Source organism: Tachysurus fulvidraco, chromosome 2 (assembly GCF_022655615.1).
Source record: "Tachysurus fulvidraco isolate hzauxx_2018 chromosome 2, HZAU_PFXX_2.0, whole genome shotgun sequence".
NCBI lineage: Eukaryota > Metazoa > Chordata > Actinopteri > Siluriformes > Bagridae > Tachysurus > Tachysurus fulvidraco.
Genome location: NC_062519.1, coordinates 5,310,947 through 5,334,123, shown reverse-complemented (window position 1 = coordinate 5,334,123; position 23,177 = coordinate 5,310,947). Strand labels below are relative to the sequence as shown.

At 42.8% G+C, this 23,177-nt stretch overlaps 1 protein-coding gene across 15 annotated transcripts in view; it reads left to right on the top strand.

Annotated features, from left to right (window-relative positions):
* Positions 1-23,177, top strand: part of slmapa (sarcolemma associated protein a) — a 49,705-nt gene that overhangs the window by 11,675 nt on the left and 14,853 nt on the right. For 5 of the 15 annotated variants that reach the window (XM_027167851.2, XM_027167853.2, XM_027167849.2 and 2 more), the window contains 13 exons: positions 6,197-6,344; positions 7,230-7,302; positions 13,961-13,997; positions 18,215-18,277; positions 18,478-18,573; positions 19,151-19,222; positions 19,308-19,448; positions 19,546-19,683; positions 19,786-19,954; positions 20,260-20,310; positions 21,854-21,916; positions 22,794-22,853; positions 22,965-23,039. In XM_027167851.2, coding sequence (XP_027023652.1) covers positions 6,197-6,344; positions 7,230-7,302; positions 13,961-13,997; positions 18,215-18,277; positions 18,478-18,573; positions 19,151-19,222; positions 19,308-19,448; positions 19,546-19,683; positions 19,786-19,954; positions 20,260-20,310; positions 21,854-21,916; positions 22,794-22,853; positions 22,965-23,039 — 1,186 coding nt within the window. Of the gene's footprint in view, positions 1-6,196; positions 6,345-6,805; positions 6,830-6,929; positions 7,078-7,229; positions 7,303-10,721; positions 11,225-13,960; positions 13,998-18,214; positions 18,278-18,477; positions 18,574-19,150; positions 19,223-19,307; positions 19,449-19,545; positions 19,684-19,785; positions 19,955-20,259; positions 20,311-21,853; positions 21,917-22,793; positions 22,854-22,964; positions 23,040-23,177 lie in introns of those variants that run through there. The other 10 variants (XM_027167857.2, XM_027167855.2, XM_047805064.1 and 7 more) reach the window with 6 other exon arrangements.

Genomic DNA, 23,177 nt, shown 5'->3' with positions numbered 1-23,177 from the left:
TCTAATCGAACTTGTTAAAAATGGGCAAGTTGCTAACTTTTAACATGTATCGCATAACATCTCCAGCTCCGTCAGTACTCCACACACACCGAGCAACGTCTCTCCACACACATCCTCATCCACAGGTTACACTCGTTTCTTTTTGTCTGTGTCAGCACGCACAGCGGCGTAAACAACAGCTGTGGGGAAGGCGACATTGTTTTGCTCCCATGTATCTTAATGTTTTGTTGTGTTTAGTCTTGTTCAGCAAAAAATGTATAGCCGAATAGCTGGGAAGAGATCTTTCCTTCACGTTGTGTTGTACCTTGACTTGCTTTTAACTTAACAAGCAACTTAAATCCTTCCTTTTCCAACAAAATCCCAATTTCTTTCTACGAATTCTTTCCACCTATCGCACGCCACGTTTGTTCTTTTCCCTCCGCTCAAAGCTACAGGCAATGCTATTGTCAGTGTGTGATGGTAACTGGTTATGCACTGTTCCACAAGTCTAGTAGAAAGTATCACGGCGCTGTTTCCCTTTTAAATGTCTTCCTAGCTGAGATTTAATGAATCAGGTCCCTCAGTATGCCAAGTTCAGTGTTTTCAGCACAAGCTAAAGCTAAAACAGGTTGGCACTAAAGCCCAGTTGGTGCTAACAGCCTGGTAGCTCTAGCAGGATTTTTATTAATCCTAATCCTGGATGATTTTCTACTAGTCTTTTATTTGCCTTTATAATAAATCTGAAAAATTGAGCTGAAGACTCATTTCTTTAGCTCTGGATCCAACCTACAGTTTTCTTCTATCCAGTTCATGCTAGGGAACGACGAGGCATCGCTCCTTTCTTCCAGTTCCCTTTAGGGTTTCTACGTCAGTGTAAACACACTTATCACCGCTTAGTCTTGGCATTAGATCCACAAGTCCAACTGTAGATTGTATTATTTACACACTGCGTGTTTTCTGCCATATGAACGATGGGGGGAAAAAACGATGGTGAGACCATAACGGGCTGATTGTACTGCTTTCATGAGGCAAAGGACACAACAGGAAAGGAATGCGGTCCTATAAAAAGTCTCGAGCTGCTCTGGTGTGGAGCCATTGAGAGGTTTCTGAACTGGGGTGGGGTGGGGTGGGGTGTAAATTCATCACAACAAACCAAGTCAGATATTTTTCACTCCGAAAAATGAGTAAGATTATTAAAGCGGTTTCTACTCTCACTATTCCTAGTTTGCTGCAGATTATTAAAATATTAGATCGATCTTGTGATCGTCACAGTGCACTTTTTGTATTGCAGCATCGTTATCATGAAATCTTTTGGGAGGCAAAAAAGAACAGTGGCACAGCACAGTGGTTAAAAACTGTATAGAATGGGATATTCTATTATTAAGACAATAATATAATATTATAATATAGATATTAATTAGTGATATTCATTTTGTACTTTTTTAATTTTTATTAAACAAAATTTTTTTAAAGTACCCCCCAAAAAACAAACAACAACAAAAAAAAAAAAATAGATTGCATTTTAATTCATTATTTTAATGCAACATTACCACTATTTTTGTCACGTTTCCCCACAGATTACGTATCTGACTGAGAAATATGCTCATTTCTGGATTATTCGACTTTTTTTATTTTCAGAATACTGAAAATCGCGTCCTAATATAAAATATGTAATATTTCTCATTGACGGTGTGCTAAACAAATATATAATAATTAATATACATTTATTAAACCTGTTCTTAATCTTTTTCTCTCTCTGGTTTAATCACATTTTATAATACTAAATTATAATTAATTCTTAAACTTGTGTAACGTGTTAATTTAAAATGCATTAACTTGTATTTAATATACAAGGCATATATGTGTGTATACATTTATGTATACGTATATTTTAAATATTAATATAAAATATAAAATATTTAAATATTTATATTTTTATATATATATATATATATATATATATATATATATATATATATATATATATATATATATATATATATATATATTATATTAAATATATATATATATATATATATATATATTTATATTTAAATTATCATTGTGGAAACCATTTCATCCTGTAGATGTGATATTTACATCCTCACAACATTTACCATAAGCTTTTTTTCTTTTTAGAAGAAATTTCTCAGGCCTGTGTATTAAGCGCTTTATCTATCTGTCTGTCTGTCTGTCTGTTTGTTTATTTATTTGTTTTTTATTTGTTTTTGTTTTTTTAATTTATTTCTGTAATGTTCTGTAATTATTTCTTCAATGTGATGATTGACAGAAGTCTGAATAAAGACTTTACTGTTCAGGGAAAGGCAGAAAGGATTTCCTCACGTGAGAAATATTCTGGAGGCGTTCTGATGGAAAGACACACACACACACACACACACCACACACACGCGCACACACACAGGCTAAGTTCTTGGAAAAGATCCAGTGAATGAGAGCATACCATGCGGAGGGTCTCAGCTTCGGCTCTGACCGAGAGTTCACAAGAACCGACTCTCTGTGTTCAGTGTTTATGGTACTTATTAACAGCTGTACCTAATCCTCTACACACACTTGTCAACATTCGAAACTCCTGTATTTCCTGAAACGTCTTTTCACAACAAGACGTGCAAGAGATGGGATCTGCTGTCTCGTAGTCTTGCATTTTTGTAGCGTGTGCATGATGCGAATGCAGGTTTGAGTGAACTTGTGATAGATTGCCCAAGCTTGTATCTGAAAAGGAGAGAATTTGCTGCTCAACGTCTTAAATTTTTACAAGCCTCCAGATGGTTTTCAGAAAACTTCCTGTTTTTTTTTTTGTTTGCACCCTGATTTAAGGGTCAGAAAAAAATACGACCGTGTGAATAATTCTAGGTTCGGCTATATATAGATTTAGCAGTCGACACAGTCACAGTCGCGTAATTAAGCTTCTTGATTTTCGACAAGAAGATGAAATATTCGACTGTTTTGTGTTGCTCAAGAAAGCGTGAAGAGGTGATTTTGGTTTTTGTGTTCGACACGACGCACGTTAGGTCGTGCTAGCAAACGTAGTGAGCTCAAGCTCTTGAGCTTGCATGTGGTTTGTTAAGAAAAATACAACGATGATGATAACCTGTTCCTTTGGGAGATAACTCGACCAGTTGAGTGTGACAACGGGCGAAGATGCTGGTGAAGATGCCTGCGCTCGCCGTCATTCGGATACCAAAATAACTCCTCTGCCTGTAGTCTTCTTTCCCTTAATTATCACCTCATGAAGTGACAATTGTGCGATTCTCCTCACTGAGATTCTCCTGCACGGGCGACTTTAGCGAGTTTACCAGCTTATGTAAAGGCTTGTGGTGCATTATGGTGCGAGACAGAGAGGTGGCAGGTGGTGTAGGAATGTTAATGCTAATGCAGAGTTTAGGAACAGGATGTGGAGGTGAAGCTGCCCTACATGAGCTCTGCTTGTGACCGAAGCAAGCTATCGGGTGAAACGCGCAGGCCAGCCATTTAAACGTGTGGTGATCTCACAAAATGTGTCACTTACCGCCCACCACCACGTGTAATTGTGATGCAGAGTGAAATGATCTGTCAAGAGTTATGCTGTTGGTACAGCTTGAACTGTCAGGAAGTCCACCGCTTAAGACGATACCGTTATCAACATCACAGCAGTCAGTGCCGCACAATCGAGCCCAGTATGATAAGACGTTAACAAATTCGAGAAAAGACGAATAAAGACGCTTTTTTTTTTCTTAGTTTGATTCTTTTGATTTGAAAATTTGATTCTTAATTCTGATTGGTCAGAAGGGGTGGCTTCTTCATACCGCTTGTATGAATGCACTCGTCAGTTATAGTGTTCTGCTGCGGGTTCGTGCGAAACGGGAAACGCTAACCTGAGGCTGTGTGTGTAAAATAAACCTCGGAGAAATTGTTTGTGACCGTATGCGTTCTACCTTCATTGGTCAAGGCATCTACTGCGGAGTTCTGGTCTGCCTTCGAGCTCTCTGGTGGCTGGAGATATTAATCTGGGCTTGTTTGAAAGCTAATGAAAAGCACTTCTAAACATTTATAACCTAACATGCATGACTTGTTGTGATCTGGACCCATCAAGCTATTGGAATTTTTACTTTTGCTAATGGTGTAAGGTCTTTGTGAAAGAACACGACCATGTGACTGGTCTGCTTGGTCTCTGTGACAGTATGAACTTACACAGAGATTTGTACAGGAGACATGTCAAAATAGTGTGTGTGTGTGTGTGTGTGAGAGAGAGATTCTCAAAGGAGTCTCCAGTGGCATTACATTGTAACAATCAGCCTGATGTGAGAAAGTCTTCAGGACGGACGCTTTGTGGTTTCTACAGAAAATAAATAAATAAAGGAACATCTTGGAGCCGTAGCATAAAGTTACACTGAACTATAAACAGACAAAAAGAACCGGTCTTGTTGATTACTATGAAAACTAATCAGAACGATCACCTACTTTTATCTTTTAACTCGTACTTTATCCTAGGTTTGAACTTTAACTGCAGGTGAAGGAATGTTAAGGTTATAGTGTGTGAAGTAAATGATTTAAAATGGTAGTGAATCATTGAACTGTCAAACTGTGAATCGTCATGGTAATTAACATTGTAGAATATTTTAATACAGTAATAAGATTTTAAACACACATTCCAGTTTTTCGGTGTGTGTCTGTGTGTGTGTGTCTGTGTGTGTGTGTCTGTGTGTGTGTGTCTGTGTGTGTGTGTCTGTGTGTGTGTGTCTGTGTGTGTGTGTGTGTGTGTGTCTGTGTGTGTCTGTGTGTGTGTGTGTGTGTGTGTCTGTGTGTGTGTGTGTGTGTGTGTGTGTGTGTGTGTGTGTGTGTGTGTGTCTGTGAGTGTGTGTGTGTCTGTGAGTGTGTGTGTGTCTGTGAGTGTGTGTGTGTCTGTGAGTGTGTGTGTGTCTGTGAGTGTGTGTGTGTCTGTGTGTGTGTGTGTGTGTGTCTGTGTCTGTGTGTGTGTGTCTGTGTCTGTGTGTGTGTGTGTGTCTGTGTGTGTGTGTGTGTCTGTGTGTGTGTGTGTCTGTGTGTGTGTGCGCGCCTCTGATTTTATGTAACCATGGGGACCAGGGAACGAGAAACCGCCTCACACAAGGTGCTCAAGCTGCTGTGGTGTTGTCGACTTTTTTTTGTATTGTCTGAATCAGACTGGAGTTATTTGATGCCGCCTGCACGCTGACACAGGCGAGTGAAAGCCAATCTGTCCTGCTTCTGAATCAGACGTTACTGTCACACCAGGAAAGAGGGACTAATTATGACCACCATTGGGTTGTTTCAGCGATTTATTTGTTTGTTTGTTTGTTTGTTTGTTTGTTTATTAAGACTTTATGATCTAAACCCTGGGGGGTTGGAGATGTCACTCTTGCCTGTCTTCAAAACTTGAGAGCCCTGCTTATGTTTACATTATAATTATTTGAGTTTCCCTGGTTATTGACATTTCTGTCTTAACTGAGGGGATTCTGATCAGAGGAAGTTTAAAATAAAAAAAATGTTTAAATGTAATATATTTTTCTCCTGGTCCTTATTTTAAATGGGTCATAAAAAATATCAATAGTTATCGATATCGACCGATATGAAACACTGATATAGTCATACAGTTTTCAGCCATATCGCCCAGCCCTGGTCTGAGTGTGGGCGCGTGCCGGTGGTGTCTGTGGGCGCGTGCCGGTGGTGTCTGTGGGCGCGTGCCGGTGGTGTCTGTGGGCGCGTGCCGGTGGTGTCTGTGGGCGCGTGTGAGGAGTTTTGGTTTGGTCTGTTGGTTGATTGGTGGCCCAGTGGATAATGTTTCTTCCTCAATGATCCCTGTTTTATTTTGATCCTACACTCATTTTAGCGCCTGTGTGGGTTCTCCGGTGTCCTCACACCACTCGACAACATGCTCTTACGATCCACTACACTAAATACAAACATGCGTCCATTGAGAGAAAGTATTACATTCATAAGACTTGCATAACGAAGGTCAATCCGTTTATGCCACATGCAATGTACAGTACTTACGAGTGAATCTCTATAATCTTTCCAATAAGTTGCAAATCGTTCAAGCAGAACTCGGACTCTCTAGACGTGATGACTCATTAATAAAAAAAAACCTTCTAATGAAATAATGGTTGAACTTGAACGCGTCTGGAAAGCAGGTGACGTGGAGCACAAGTCTTATTGACTTTATAGATTATTATAAAGCTTTCTTCTTTTTTTTTCTTTACAGTTTTATCTCCAGGACACCAAGAGCAGCAATGGCACCTTCATCAACAGCCAGCGTCTGAGCCGGGGCTCCGAGGAGAGTCCCCCGTGCGAGGTGCTCTCTGGTGACATCATCCAGTTCGGTGTGGATGTGACGGAGAACACGCGCAAAGGTTAGCCTCATGATTACAGCCAGCATCTGTAATGACTAGTAGCTTTAAGAGAAGATCGTTCTTTGACCATTTCCTGCTTGCGTTGCTCAATAACAACACCATACACACATTCTGTGTCCTGTGTGCCTTATAATAATCACAGAACACGTCTCGAATACGCAGCATGCTTGAACGATTAGGGTGCGTCACCCCGAGAGACTTCTTGAAAAGTTCCAAGGAGGGTTAAATTACTTACATGGCAGGTGAAACGTTTCACGCAGCCAAACAGCCATTTCACAGAGCCTGTCAAATCTGTCTGTGTTTTGAAATCCAAGAGCACTTCAAGATCGCTGCCTCGAAGGTGTTGTAACGCCAGCGGATGAAACAACGGCTTTCACAATCCGATAAGAACGCAAACTCCCTCGCGTTCAGAGAGCAAAGGCAATCTCAAAGTCAGACCATTAGTAAGAAGACCGTTCTAAGATTATGGACTAATAAAGATGTGGGTAAGGTTTTGAAGAAATGCTCATTTTATTTTAATTTGAGTTATTTCCCCTCTGTTAGCCTCTTGAGGGGTTTTGCGTGGTTTAAATAGTCTTGACCGTCGTATACGATGCACCGTGCCTTCACGTCGAAGGAGTTCAGGCATGTAAAGCTGTTAGACTGGTGTGTGAGTCAGTGCTACAAGGGAGTGCCTTCGCATTTTTCATTACACACTCAAGCAGCAGCAACTGAACCGTCATTCACAGAAACGGTGGGTTATTAAAAGTTTCCCTGTGCCGCTAAGGATTTTCGCCGGTCTAAAGCAGCTAATAAATGTCGAAGCAGATGTGAACTCGATGTCTCTGTCTCTGTAGTGTTCTTTTGAAATGACTGATTATCTTCTTTCTTTTTCCCCCCCTGAAGTCACTCATGGCTGCATAGTGTCGTCCATCAAACTCTTCCTTCCAGATGGCATGGAAGCTCGGCGGCGATCAGAGTAAGAGCTGTTTACAGTGTGTACACACACACACACACACACACACACACACACACACACACACTGTGGAATTAAGCCTTGTTTAAGGCAGGAGATTCAGGGCTCCACCACATTACTGTGTAACACTGTCTCCTACTTAACAGTCTAAACCTTCTGCTTGTGTAAAAATGAAACAATGCCGTCAATAATACGCCAGCTTATAGCTCCCAGATTAACACTGCGCCAACCGCATGCTCAGGTCATCACTTATGAGACTCGGATCATCCCTGTAGCCCCAGAGTACTTTTCTGGCTGCTTCTGCGTATAACTGAATTAAATGGTGACACGTGATCAGCTATCGACAAGTAAGTAGCATTTTTGTCAGATCGAAAAGGTTGCAGTGTTTTATTTTGTTTATGTATGAAGAAAGAAAAAAAAAGCAGGCCATTGTTGTTCAGATTAAAGATGACAAATGGACCGATTGGGCCATGTATGACTGGGTCTGGGTTGTTTCACATCATCTCATCAAGGTTATGTAAACAGAATACAGAGCACAGCTTAATCAGCTGTTAGCGTTAGAATGAAGCATTCAACACATCTTGAAATAGACATTGTGTAGTGTGGATGTCAGCTGGTGTTAGCTGGAGGTCTCACAGGTCAGCTTCACTGTTTGGTTTGGTGTTGAGCTGGTTCATGGCATTTGGATATGCTCCCCCCCTCTCTCATATGCTCGTGCTCTCTCTCTCTCTCTCTCTCTCTCTCTCTCTCTCTCTCTCTCTCTCTCACCAGCATGCCAGCGAAAGTTTCCCTGAGACATGTAGCTGGCTCACAATGTATGCCGCATACTTAGTGCTGGAAAGCTGTGGAAAGTGTACTGTACGCTGGCATCCATGCTAATCCTAGCAGCATTGTCGTTTGTAGCCGCTTTCCTCGTTTAGCACTAAACCTGGAACTTAAGTTCAGGTCCATTAAAGGAAATCGGAAATTCTAACAAGATAACTAATGTTGACTTGTCTGTCTGTCTGTCTGTCAGTAGTTTGGCTGAATTGAGGTGTGTTTTGCTATATGAATGAACGTGAGGGAGTAAAAACACAAACTAATAATCTATCATTAAACTAAAGAGTTTAAAAAGTTTTTGTTTGTATGTAGTTCTTAGAAACAAGCAGTGTGTCGATGGCTGAGCCATATATGTTTATTTAAAAGCTCAGTAACTCCGAAAACTGCAGGATAATGTAATAAAACCTCACAGTACAAGACAGTAATCCTGCCTTTACACACACCGCTAAAGCTTCAATATGAGCGAGCCACAGGTCAGTGTTGTTTACATTGGTTACATGCTGTCGTGTTAGTTAGCCAAGTACTCACTTTGTGTTTCACAGGGAAATCTGTCAACACACACACACACACACACATCACATGGAGTTATGTTATGGCACATTTTACTTTTTTTACGTATGTGAAACACTCCTTGAAATCTCTTGCTCTCTCTCCCTCTCTCCTCCTCTCTCTCTCTCTCTCTCATTTTCTTCCTGCGTGTTCTCTCTCTCTCTCTCTTCTTGCTCTCTCTCTTTCTTCCTGGTCTCTTGGAGTTCTTCCCTCCGTGCCTGCAAGAGTGTTTAAAGACCTCCGGGGTGAATTTTGTTGTGAGATCCCAATCTGATCTTAGATCAGCTCCATGTTCGTCTTCATGCTCAGCTCTCAGACTGTTAACGGCCCTGTTAACGGGGATATTTATAGAAGCCACACACTGCTCGTTGTTGTTGAGCCTCTTCTTCTCTTGGGAGCACAGCCAGGATGAGCGAGATGCGGGCCCTGGGCTTGCTTTTACTGTATGTCTCTATGCTCCTCTGTGTAAAGTTTACTTTAAGGTTATGGGCTTTTGCAAATAGCATGTGAGAGGTTTTTTCCTCCAGTGTGCACCAGGACAGACCTGAGCCCAGAGAAGCTTCTTTCCAAGCAAGGTTCTGGAAAATTCTTCCCAGCTATCTGACAGAAGACATCTGCTAAAGATATTTCTCCATGCTTTTTGAGAAAGTTGCTCAAAAGGCTTGTGTTTCCATTTTGTTTCATCTGGAAGCTGATGTGGTAACTGTTTGATGGAATGGGGGTAGATATATTGTAGGGTAATGTAGATATAGACAGATGAAGTGACTACAGGGCAGGGCATCGTGCTGTTCTTTCCCTTTTCTGTGAGAACAACGTGCCAAAGGGAGACGGCGCTTTCCTCTGGGCCTGATCCCGAGCGTGTTGCCTCATTATCGGTTCTCTCTCTCTCTCTCTCTCTCTCTCTCTCTCTCTCTCTCTCTCTCTAACACACACATAGCTATAATATTGGTTTCCTTTAGTGCCTTAACGTGCTTTGAGTAACACACCTAAAAATAATATCAGAAGAGTTTTGGGGTTCAGTCAGCATTACATTACATCCTAAAGGTGTTCAGTGGGTTTGAGGTCAGGGCTCTGAACAGGACATGAGTTTTAGTGCTCTGACCCTGACAGACCGTGTGTTTGGTGCGATTGGTTCAGGCTTCTTAATTTCAGGAACCTTTCACTGCCACTATGCGCCATACAGACATTTTAGACAATTATGCGCTTCCAGCTTTGCGGCAACAGTTTCGGGAGGAACCACATCCCATAATGTGACGATCAGGTGTTCACATGCGGTTTTGCAGAACCAAGTCAAATACAAACTGATGCACTTTATTTGTAAAATAGACACCGTTTTAATTTAGTGTAATTAATACACACGGCTTTGACTTACAACGTGGGACAAGAATGTTGCGATGGTGGCTTGTATAAGGGGTTTCTACACAAGGTTTTTATTTTTATTTTTTGTGAATTAAATGAGAGTGTAAAGTGAGAGGCCATGACTAAACACGGGTCTGTTAATGGTCACTGTGCAGTATGGTAAAAACTCCCAAAGACATTGTTGGTGCTTGTGTCTTCAGCCTTAGCACAGCAACACTAACGTGACTCACTGGAGGCTTACATAAACCTGACAAGACATGTGTGAGCACACACACACGCGCACACACACACACACACACACACACACACACACAAAGAGCAGACAGTGTGCCTTGGGCTCCATTCTGCTTTCATTTTAGGAGAAATCAGCTGCAGCCAGGTTGGAGGGTCGAGCACTAGATGAGCTTTAAGAGATTTGACATTTCAGTTCAGTAAATATCGGCGTCTGATTTAACGATCTCCCAAATCTAGACGGACGTCCGACACGGCATGATGTGTGTCATGCCACGGCAGACGGATCCTGAAACAAAGCGATTCTACAATCAGCTCCAGATCTCCACACTTCTCCTTGGCTCAATGGAATGCACTCCGACCTGTTAGCAGTGTTCTTTCAGCGTGTTTACTTTACCATGGAGGTCGCAGCCACGTGATCAGGTTTAGCTTCACTGAATGAAAAATGTTTGTGTTGTGTGTGTGTGTGTGTGTGTGTGTGTGTGTGTTTTAAAGGCATTTTTCAGCTTTACCTAGTTTAACCTTGACGTATAGAGAGTGCTAGGAGTCACCTCACTGCTGTAATTTGTAGACTGTGCTGAAACTGGACCAGAGAAGTGACCAGTCCACTCACGAGGATGTGAAATGAGGAATCTTTTTTCAAAACGGACGGAAATGCTACTAACCTGTGGAAGATTTTCAAAACCGGAAATGAAATGAAATGAAATGAAGAATAACCATGACCTGTTAACACCCTGATTTGACTGGAGTTAAACCAGCACTGTTTCTCTGTAACTCGGGTAACCGAAACTAACCCCAAAGAGGAAGAGTCGTGTGTTTGGTTCTCCAGCGAATGATTGTGTTGATCAAAAGGAAACGGCGAGCTAAAGGTTGAAGGGGGGAAAAACAAAAAGGAATCACCTGACGTTACGGTTCTCCTAGGGAAGTTATCGCCTGTATGCCGAGTAGGAAAGGGTGTGAACTAAAGGTACTGTGCTTTTTTTTTTTTTTAAACTGACTATAAAGCAATCGGCATTCCACAATTATCAGTGAAGTATCGCTGGAGTTAGGAGGATAATCTTTTAGAAGTCATAGAACAAATCCAGTACTTATTAGAGTGTTTATGTGGCAGTTGGAGACACGATGCTTCATGTACGATGTAGCTAAAGTATTATCACGAGGTGTAAAACACAGATTATATATATATATATATATATATATATATATATATATATATATATATATATATATATATATATATATATATATAAATAAAACGTCTGTATTCAAAGCCGACACTTTCGGTCAGTGTTTGTAGCTGTTAAATAAAAAAAAAAATACAAATAAAAAAGATTCCTATTATTTGCAATACAATAACAATTGCATTTACATACAATTACAATAACAGTTTCATGCCAAAAGCTCCTTTCTTTTTTTTTTCTTTAGCTGCTATAATTTCAACCTCACAGATGCTCTGAGATAAGAAGAATAGAGAACTATAGAAAAAAACAGAACTAATGAAAAAGTGTCGATCGAGCACATTGATGTTACTTACAGATATAAACGCACACTGGTAACCGTAACTGATTCTGGAAACCTCTGAACAAAGTCCAGTTGTGTTTGTATCCAAGCTCAGTCATATTTACATGTTTTTAAGAGCAGACACGTGATTGACTTTTCGCTAGTCAGTTATTAGCCTCAGATTTGCTGACGCAGCTCTGATGCGCTTGAATTAAATCACATTCCCGTGTTCACACACCACATTGTTGCAGGGCTTTCGCGTTTTGAAGACAGAGTGACATCTCCAAACCCCCCACCCACCTCTGAACAATTCCAGGATTTGCTTTTTTTTTTCATTGGTTGTTGCGTTAAATCTTACCCATATACCGATAGTGCTATTTTCTGATTGGCTATTGTGTAGCCTCTTTTTTTGATTGGCTGATAAGTGACAGGCTCGAATAAGGGCCTTTTTACACCTGGTCACTTCGTGTGTTGTCTCTGATCCGATAGCTATCTGATTTGTTAAAACTGTTCCATTTACATTAGGCCACAAAAACGCGTCTCGGCGAATCAGATATCGATCCGATCTTTCTACTCCCGCCCAAAATGCAATTATATTTTACCTCATTTCCGGGGTAATTAAAATGGAACACGCTTTGGTGTATGTGGTTGCTACAAAAAACAGCATTTACTGTTTGCTGCATTTTTGCTGCCGGCAGCAGTGCATTTTAAGACCCAACGAGACAACTGGGTGAAAGATCGGAGCCAGCACTGGTGGGAAAACTATGCACGACTCCTATGTACGAGTGACGTACTTCCGTTCGGGAGGAGTATAGCGCTTACGTATGTGGCTTGAACAATCACATGCATTTACACCTGTCCAGTTTCATCTGAAATGCGTCCCTGACCACGTCCTGAAGGGGTTTGAGCGATCGGATTTATAGCTGTCTCGAAACCGTTTCGGAGGGCGTTTACACCTGGTCTTTTTACCATCGGATAGCTATCGGCTCACAGAAAACGCATGAAGTGGCCAGGTGTAAAAACCCCCTAAGAGCTCCGGGGAGACACGCTTGGTTCCCGCCCGTTTCCATAGTGACAGCGGTGCGGACTGATACATTTTGGGTGCTGCGGCTTATTAAATATATGACAAATAGTCAAAAAGCTTTTCTGCGTGAGAAAAACAATGTGTGGTGGGAGAGCGTGAGAAAAGACCCAAATGCGTGACTGTCACTCTCAACGCGTGACAGTTGACAGCCCTGGTGTTGTGGTTGAAATGAATCCTGATTCTACCCAACAATGTTAAAAGTGCAAACTCTGGCATCAGTGTATAAGCAAGTTTCAGTCTGTGACCTTTTTGAATTAATCACGCGCTTATGACGCCGTTCTGATAGCGAAGAGATTCCATCCCTGGCTCACGGCCATTTCAGAAACCAGCCTCCAGTAGCACAGCTGACATTTCAGGCCTTGAGCCCGTATGTCTCGTCTGGAAACAGGAAGCAGCATCCCAGCGCACTGAGTGTTACACGACACCCCTCTGATACCCATTAATGTCAACCAATTCAAGCGGGAGAAGTCAAGGCTGAAAGCGGTGTCATGGCGGCTTTTAATGGTTTCATCAGAGTAAAGGGAAAATAACCAAAACAAATAATATGCCACATTTATATTAGAAACTGTTCCTGACTCTTTGGTATGTATATGTTCGAAGATAAAAGGGAAGAATAATGGATTGTGGATCAATTCATTGGCGTCAACACGCATCAAGCCAGAGCGTTGATGTTTTTGGTTCTCTTGCTACTGCTAGCTAATGCTCCTCCTCATAGAGTTCAATGTTAGAACTGGATATATTTTAAATGTAGGCATGAAAGGGTTAAGAAGCGTTCACACTTTACTTCTGCCTCACCTTTTTTGGGGTTTTTTTCCCCCCACAGCAAAAAAAAAAAAAGGCTTCTTGTTAGGAATGTCGGCACTTTTGTGAGCACGAGTGAAGGCAAGCGAGTCTTATCTAGGAGTGAGCTTTAGCTCCATAGTTATTCAGCTACCATTCACCTGCTGCGTCACTGTTAAACATTAAACAAGAGCAAAGTTGAGGCCCCTTTTTTTCCTTTTCTTTTCAGAGAGAGACTGGAAGCGTTCACGTCCGACCACATGAACCGCACGTCAACTGCCATGAATTAACAAGTTTTGATCTGCTATTCATCAGTTTTCTCTCTCTCTCTCTCTCTAGTGTCATTCAAGCACCACTACCACTACCTGTTGATAAGGTAAGACCTCTTCTATATGTCATTTTTCACAATCTTTGGTATTTCTGAAACACCTCAAAGACCCCCTAACCCTTTTCCCTGCCTCGTCCGTGTACCCGAGATCTTACGCGCACACGGCTCCACGCCGAGGCGTCCGTGTCGTCTCTCAGCGCCGCACGCGTGGCTCTTCTTTTACTTTCACATTTATCTTTAGCTCTGTACCGTCGTTGGCTTGCAAATCATTTTCTTTAAGGAGTTCCGGTGCGTGTCGTTTGGTGACCATATCGGGATAAAACCGTTATCTCCTTTCGAAACAATCGGCGAAATCAGTCGAGAGAGAATCCCTCAGCCATGCATGAGAATCCAAATGACTCCAGATTACTTCAAATGGGACGGGCCGTGTACAGTATAATATACGCTCATTTCATGATGCTTCAGTAAAAGAGCACACAGATGAGTCATTACTTTTTTATTTTATATCTATGAAGTTAATATTGAGGGTCTCTACTGTGTTTTGGACTGATGCTTTGATCATTTTATAATAAAACCCTGTAATATATAATATCTCCACACACACAGGCTCACACAGTCACACACACAGGCTCACACAGTCACACACACAGGCTCACACAGTCACACACACAGGCTCACACAGTCACACACACAGGCTCACACAGTCACACACACAGGCTCACACAGTCACACACACAGGCTCACACAGTCACACACACAGGCTCACACAGTCACACACACAGGCTCACACAGTCACACACACAGGCTCACACAGTCACACACACAGGCTCACACAGTCACACACACAGGCTCACACAGTCACACACACAGGCTCACACAGTCACACACACAGGCTCACACAGTCACACACACAGGCTCACACAGTCACACACACAGGCTCACACAGTCACACACACACACACACACACACACACACACACACACACACACACACACACACACACACACACACACTCTGTCCTAGCTGAGATATGGGTAAAGATTGATAACAGCCTGTGGGAAATGAGGAAGCACTCACTTTTTTCATCCCCATACGAAACCGGACAGTAAAATGTAGAACAATCCCATATAGACCGTGTTTACACGCGTGTCAGAGAAGCGAGGCTTCCGAGAGACTTCCCAGCACGTGGTAAGCTTACAAACATGTTATGGTCATGTGACCTACTCAGACAACGCAAGTGCAACAGCAAGCACATGTATGTGTAATAACCATCATCATAAGGATTTATTTGTATGCCTGAGGTTAACGTACACACCGTGAACACGTCTCTGATTATAACGTCTCTGATTATATTTACTCCATCAGAACCACCGCAGGCTCTCAGTAGAAACTGGTCTTTTAATCCCACAACTCGAGGATATCTCAGTTTATTCCGTTTAATAAAATGACTTAAAAAAAGTGTGATCACGATTAAAGCGTGCTATGCTCGCACAGAATAGAGAGCGTTCAGTCGCTGAAGGTTAGTTAGAGTGTTTATGAATAATGTACAAACCTGCATCAATAATGCAGGCAGAATTTTCCTCATACATCGCCTGGGTGGGATCGATGTGCTTAGAGGACACGAGCGGGAGACGAATCGAGTCAGCGTGCTGATCAGTTCTCTCTCTCTCTCTCACACACACACACACACGCGCGTCTTTCACTGAAAGCAGGAAAGAGCTGCGTTCATGCTCAGAACACTTAATTAGATTTCAGCTTGCTCGCTAATGCGATTAAGTCTTTTCACCCTGCCTTTGAGCTTCCCTTCCTGCTACTAACTGTTACTTTGACTCTCTGCTCGTCAGTTTACGTCCAACATGCTACTTAGAAGATTCCTGTCTCTACTTGTCATTTGTAGTCATGTTTATAATAATAATGAGACGAGAACTGGTACAGAAGTTAGAGTCCAATAATACAAGCGTGCCACTTTTATAGTTAGCAGACATGTGGTGCTGCCAGTTGGTCAGTCGTGGATATTTATTTTTATCCATGTGAAGTGCCGTGTGTTCGTCCTCACGGTGGTGAAGATCTGCTCGTTTGAGGTTGCGTAAAAAGTGCAGCTAATTTTTGAACAAAAACAGGAGCTTCGTTTCTATCTCGATATTCACGTTCATCCCGAACTAAAACCTCGGACGCATGGCTAGTTTACGAGACAGCGCTGTGTTTAAGATAGTGTTACTCGCTCCTCTCTCTCCTTTCGGCGTGTCTGTTCTATCATACACAGGGTGTAGTCTGTGCTGCTACGCTCCCGCCCTCAGGAATGTGGGCCTGTCGGTGCTCTGCACATTTACAGCCGCTCATAACCGTACAGCCGTGCTCTCACCATCACCTATACTGTATATGTGACTGCAGCATCTGGGGCTGTCAGTTTGAATTAACCAGTTCCTGTGTCCTTTCACATGGGCCCTGGGATCCGGGAATCCCACATCCTGTGAGAGATTTCCAGCGTGTTGTCATTTTCAGTGTTGATAGGCGAGGTCCGGGTTTGTGTCGAGTCGACTTAGGGTTGGATTTGTTCAAGCAGGAGGGGGAAAAAGCCATCGATGCTGACTATAAATGTTTTTCTGTGTATTGTTAATCATTCATTGAACCACGGCTAGATCTGTATTTCTAACCAGAATTTCTCCTTGAAGCACAGGGTGTGTGAGTGTGTGTGTGAGTGTGTGTGTGAGTGTGTGTGTGAGTGTGTGTGTGAGTGTGTGTGTGAGTGTGTGTGTGAGTGTGTGTGTGAGTGTGTGTGTGAGTGTGTGTGTGAGTGTGTGTGTGAGTGTGTGTGTGAGTGTGTGTGTGAGTGTGTGTGAGTGTGTGTGTGAGAGTGTGTGTGTGAGTGTGTGTGTGAGTGTGTGTGTGAGTGTGTGTGTGAGTGTGTGTGTGAGTGTGTGTGTGAGTGTGTGTGTGAGTGTGTGTGTGAGGTGAGTGAGTGTGTGTGTGAGGTGAGTGTGTGAGGTGAGTGTGTGTGTGAGTGTGTGTGTTTGTGAGAGTGTGTGTGTGAGTGTGTGTGTGAGTGTGTGTGTGAGTGTGTGTGTGAGTGTGTGTGTGTGTGTGAGTGTGTGTGTGTGTGTGAGTGTGTGTGTGAGTGTGAGTGTGTGTGTGAGACTGTGTGTGTGTGTGACTGTGTGTGTGTGTGACTGTGTGTGTGTGTGACTGTGTGTGTGTGTGTGACTGTGTGTGTGTGTGACTGTGTGTGTGTGTGACTGTGTGTGTGTGTGACTGTGTGTGTGTGTGACTGTGTGTGTGTGTGACTGTGTGTGTGTGTGACTGTGTGTGTGTGTGACTGTGTGTGTGTGTGACTGTGTGTGTGTGTGACTGTGTGTGTGTGTGACTGTGTGTGTGTGTGACTGTGTGTGTGTGAGTGTGTGTGTGAGTGTGTGTGAGCCTGTGTCTGCGTGTCTGTGAGCCTGTGTCTGCGTGTCTGTGAGCCTGTGTCTGCGTGTCTGTGAGCCTGTGTCTGCGTGTCTGTGAGCCTGTGTGTGCGTGTCTGTGAGCCTGTGTGTGCGTGTCTGTGAGCCTGTGTGTGCGTGTCTGTGAGCCTGTGTGTGCGTGTCTGTGAGCCTGTGTGTGCGTGTCTGTGAGCCTGTGTGTGCGTGTCTGTGAGCCTGTGTGTGCGTGTCTGTGAGCCTGTGTGTGCGTGTCTGTGAGCCTGTGTGTGCGTGTCTGTGAGCCTGTGTGTGCGTGTCTGTGAGCCTGTGTCTGCGTGTCTGTGAGCCTGTGTCTGCGTGTGTGTGAGCCTGTGTCTGCGTGTGTGTGAGCCTGTGTCTGCGTGTGTGTGAGCCTGTGTCTGCGTGTGTGTGAGCCTGTGTCTGCGTGTGTGTGAGCCTGTGTCTGCGTGTGTGTGAGCCTGTGTCTGCGTGTGTGTGAGCCTGTGTCTGCGTGTGTGTGAGCCTGTGTCTGCGTGTGCTGTGAGCCTGTGTCGTGCGTGTGTGTGAGCCTGTGTCTGCGTGTGTGTGCGCCTGTGTCTGCGTGTGTGTGAGCCTGTGTCTGCGTGTGTGTGAGCCTGTGTCTGCGTGTCTGTGAGCCTGTGTCTGCGTGTCTGTGAGCCTGTGTCTGCGTGTGTCTGCGTGTGTCTGCGTGTGTCTGCGTGTGTCTGCGTGTCTGCGTGTGTGTGTCTGCGAGTCTGTGTGTGTGTGTCGCTGATTAAAATCATTCCTTATTGTACACCTTTCCCTAAGGTCCTACTAATCTGATGTTGCTCTGTTTTGATGTTTGTTTCCATTTTGCCCTTCAGGTTGCTGCAAACACGCCCAGTATGTACTCTCAGGAACTGTTTCAGCTGTCCCAGTACCTGCAGGTATGGAGCCACACTGACCCCTAGTGGCCACTTTATTCAAACGTGTTTTTAAAATACGGACTTAAAGTGACCTTCAGACTTTATTTGACATCTCCTAGGAATATTCCTCCATATTTATTAATGATGCTAAAATGAATAGTCAGAGCAGCTGACGAGCTTTAATGCTGTTTTTTTAATTGGCTCAATTTTCACTTCTGCAGGAGGCCTTACATAGGGAACAGATGCTGGAGCAGAAGTTAGCCACACTGCAGAGGCTCCTGGCCAGCACACAGGAAGCCTCAGAGAGCAGCTGGCAGGTAAAGGCTTCGAGTCGGTCTACACTAAAGCGCTAGTGCTTGTAGTTATTATTTATCATCGTTTGTACATGCGTGATGTTTAATCATTCATTTCTTGGTCCTTTAAACGAATTCTTCATTTAAAACACAGCACGCTGTCCACGGTAAAGTATTAACTGAAGATTATAATAAATATTTTTTTCTCTACTGAAACTTTTTTGTTGGGTCCAGTTTGATCCCAATCCTGAAGCATCATCTCTCTATTGTGTTGTATCTAAATGACTCTAGATAAAATTCCTGTCATTTCCTCCTGTGTCGTCTTTAATCAGCAAGGTCAAAAGTGCTAGTTATGTTAGTTATGTAACAAAGCAGAGACATAACCAAATTGTAAAAAAAAATTATATTTATTTAAAAAAAAAAAAAAATGTCTGCTGGTGGTAAGAGATCAAAATTTTTTTGTGTGAAATTGGGCCACTGTGAAGTGTTTCTACCAAACGTGGGATTTGTAGACAACTTCTAAGACTTGGGATAAAATCCTGATAATCCTGATCCTAAATTATTATTGTAATGTTCGTGTTGTCATTTTGCATCTCTGCAGGCTTTAATTGATGAAGACCGGTTACTCTCAAGGCTGGAGGTGATGGGGAACCAGTTGCAGGCGTATTCAAAAGTAAGGCTTTTGTTACGCAATTGTTTAAGTAAAAGGTCTCAATTCTTCCCAGCATCCGACAACTAACGTTTTACGATCCACCCAGAACCAAACGGAGGATGGCATCCGAAAGGAGCTTGTAGCCTTAACAGAGGACAAACTCAATTATGAGACTACAGCCAAAGAGTCCCTGAGGCGGGTTCTTCAGGAGAAAATCGAGGTGGTCAGGAAGCTGTCCGAAGTGGAGGTAAGCAGGACCTAAATCGCTACACGTCTGCTGGACGGATTTTGTGACCGATCTGCATGTGAAGACACTGAATTGCCTACCTTGTCTGCTTTTCCAGCGGACTCTCAGTAACACAGAAGACGAATGTACGCACCTGAAGGAGATGAACGAGCGAACTCAGGAGGAGCTCAGGGAGCTGGCCAACAAATACAACGGAGCTGTGAACGAAATTAAGGATCTCACTGACAAGATCAAGGCAAGACCAATCAGCCCTTTTCCTTCGGAATGTGAATGTAGACGTGTAGAAGCCACTTATTTCAATGCGTTTCATGGACCTCCCCTGCCTTTTTTCTCTTAGTTGGCTGAAGGCAAGCAGGAAGAGCTGACTCAAAAAGGGCAGAATGAAAAGAAGGAGCTGCAGCTGCGAATTGAGGAGATGGAAGAGAAAGAGCAAGTGCTTCAAGCTCGCATCGAGGCACTGCAGGCAGACAACGACTTCACCAACGAGAGGCTCACAGCTCTTCAAGGTATAACGGGTGTGGCACACACACACACACACACACGCACACAAAAGAATTCATAAGCCTGGTGGGACAAGCAGAGAACTTTTCTGGATTTTTCCTTCACCTTGTCCACACCACCAAAAGGTGGAGGTTTTATACAGTGCAAATGTTTCGCTCTGAATAAAGTTTATAAACTGCAAGAAGAAACTCTGTGAAGCGGTATTAACTTAAAAAGCCACGTAGCTCAAGAAGATCCGATATTCAGTTTGTCTAAGCAATTATTTCTTTCTTTTTGGTCATCCCTCATCCCCCCCCTTGTCGTTTTTCAGTCCGGTTAGAGCAACTACAGGAGAAAAGCATAAAGGAAAACAACAGTTTAGGTGAGTTGGGTCGGGTTGCTCGTGGCAGTTAGTGTCACCTACTAACTTTGCGTCAACTCTCCTGCTAATTTGGCATGAGCGCTTTCCTTCTGTTGCCTGTTTTACTCTTTCCTGTTCGTCCAACACCAGTCTTTGCCTCCGGTCGTTTCTGTTTTGAAGGTCGCAATGTTTTGTTCGACTGTTTGAATCCACACACACTGCATTTTCCTCCCAGATAAACAGTAAGCCATTACTACTGCACTGGGCTCTCAGCAAGGTCTCTGTATTCATGTTCTACTTGGCAGAGTTGTTTTGTTTTTAAAGAACCCCCTCAGAAAAGGGAGCGACTGACATAAGTCGTAGTGAAAGTTACACAATTACATACGACGTGTTGCTCCGAACCACCAGAGCTGCATGCATGGTTATGTACTGTAGTAGTTTCTTCATTTGCCGGCATGTGGCATGTGGTAAACCACAAACCATCAGCCACTTCGAAGAAGGGAAATAGTGCTTCAGGGTAGTATAGAGTGCACAGGACTTTGTTCAGGATGTAAACTCGGGAACAGGGAAGACTTGGTTTCATGCTAGTCATGAAAACGTTGGGGTAGCTATACACAGCACGCAGGAGCCTTCGGCATACAAAAACTCGCAATACGACGGAAGAGCACAGGGGGAAAAATTAACGACGCACAAAATAAGGGAACATGTTAGTTAACGATGTTCCACTCTAACCACTCATACCGTCTCCATTTCAGCAAATTAACACTTGTCTGCTTTCGATTTTAAAAAGCGCTCCTTTTCAGTCACTAATCAAATTCATGTGATGTGTCGGAGAAAGAAATATTATCCAGATGTATTTGTATCAGTGGGAAAATTTAACTCTGTCTCAACTTTAAAGCTTTTTCTTAACAACTAATAATAATAATAATAATAATAATGAAGTGTTTGTTCAACGTAGCAGTAACACGTTAAATAGTCCAAGAGGTTTAAAGGGTTATATAAATAAAAGATTAGCTTGGATGAATCTGTTTAATAGATAATGAAGGAACATCATAAATATGTCTGTGAATACATTCCTCGTGAAATTATAGGGGTATGACATCTATGAGATATTTTGAGGATTTATAGATGTCTTGGGAGAAATTTCACTAGTCAGCAGAGCAGTTTTAATTATTCCGAGTCTTTTAAACGGGACCAGGCTTCCTTCAAACTGTTCTTTTATTCTGCTAATGTGAATGTTCCTTTTTTTTATTAAGTCAGTCAGTTCTGGGAACATGGTCTGTGTTTGTGAGAGCATGTTAAGTAAAGAAAGGTTAAAGTGTCATTTCAGTGGCGTTTGAAGCTTCCCATGTGTGTGTGTCTGTGTCCAGCCCCGTGCATCTCTGTCTCAGTCCGCCTTTCGCATTCTATGTTGTAGAGCTGGCTTTTTATGTTCATTATTATAATGATGTTTTTTGTGATTAATTCCAACCACCACTTATTACCCCTTGACTTAACGTAGAGGCACATTCTCCGTTCACAGCCAATATTATTATTTAATGGTGGGTTTTCCTTTCTTTGTTAGACGACTTTCTTTTAAAGAGTGGAGGGGACTGCACTTTAATCCAGCAGTTCATTGAGTGCCAGCGTGAGTACACAGAATTCTTTCCACTGCCTTCTACAGCCGCCCTAATGAAAAGTCTTACTAATGGGCTTCAGAGCCACCGGAGAGAGATCGTTCATGGTTCAGAAGGGAATTTATAACACGCTTCGGTGTCGGCTCCGCACCTCGTCTGCAGGGTTACGTAGATTTTGTCGTTCTCTCCGTAGGCTGTCCGAGCGGTCCGTAGTTAATGCGGATTCCCGGTTTTAATTTAGCCGTCATGTCGCTAACGAATAACATGCATTTAGTTTTGTATGCAATTACCAGCTTGCGTTTATCTCCAAGTCTTATCAAGTCCGTCCACTGGACCTGGAGAACGCCTGTGTGATGTATTACTACAGTATGCACTGTGAAGTGCAGTAGAGAAGAACTTCCTGCTAAGTCATGCAGACTTTCAGCACTAAATCTGTGACGTTTATCGATGATCGATTACGGAGTTAAAATAGAAAGCTGACTGGGAGCATTAATACGACAACGCTGTAATATCACATCTTTTCTATCGTCTATATTTAAAACGTGATTTCTTACAGAAGTCCCTACGATGCTCATATTCCCTCAGCACTGAAATTCCTTAGACTTGCATGTCACCTGATGCCATCTCACTCCTCACTGACTTTGGTTTCACTTTTACTGTGGGTTTTCCCCCCTCACATGCATGCCCTTAAGATCTAACCAGCATTGCTTTTAATGCGCTATACTTTCCATTCGTTTGTAAAACACCTGTAATATTTTGGAATACTCGGTGGGACCGATGGAGCATTACATCTCTAGAGCTGTTAGCCGACGTCATTGCACACTGTTTATCGCTCAGCTGTACACGGTTTTAAACACCCGGTCATGCTTTTCTCTCTTCTCTAAATAGCCGTGAAGCAGCTGAAAGGAGCCATGGATTCTTCCATCCACAAGCTGTCCAACTTTGACGGTAAAAGGAGGCGCTTAATTAATCCCAGCCCCAAATTGTGCTTGTAATTCGAACGAATTTATTTCTTCATTGAATTAACATATGGCAATAAATACGTACTGCATATTTCAGATGTTATAGATGCCCATCTTCAGAACAATCAAACCCCAGAAGACAACAGTTTCACCAGTCCAGAGAAACTAAAAGGTATGTGCAAAAAAGTGTTAATGTTCGTCTCGATTTATTGTTGAGGGTTAGTAATGTAGACATTATAATATGTGGGTCTTTTAAGAGTTAACGTTAAGATCGTTAACGCAAAGAGGAATTATGTGATTATTATTAATG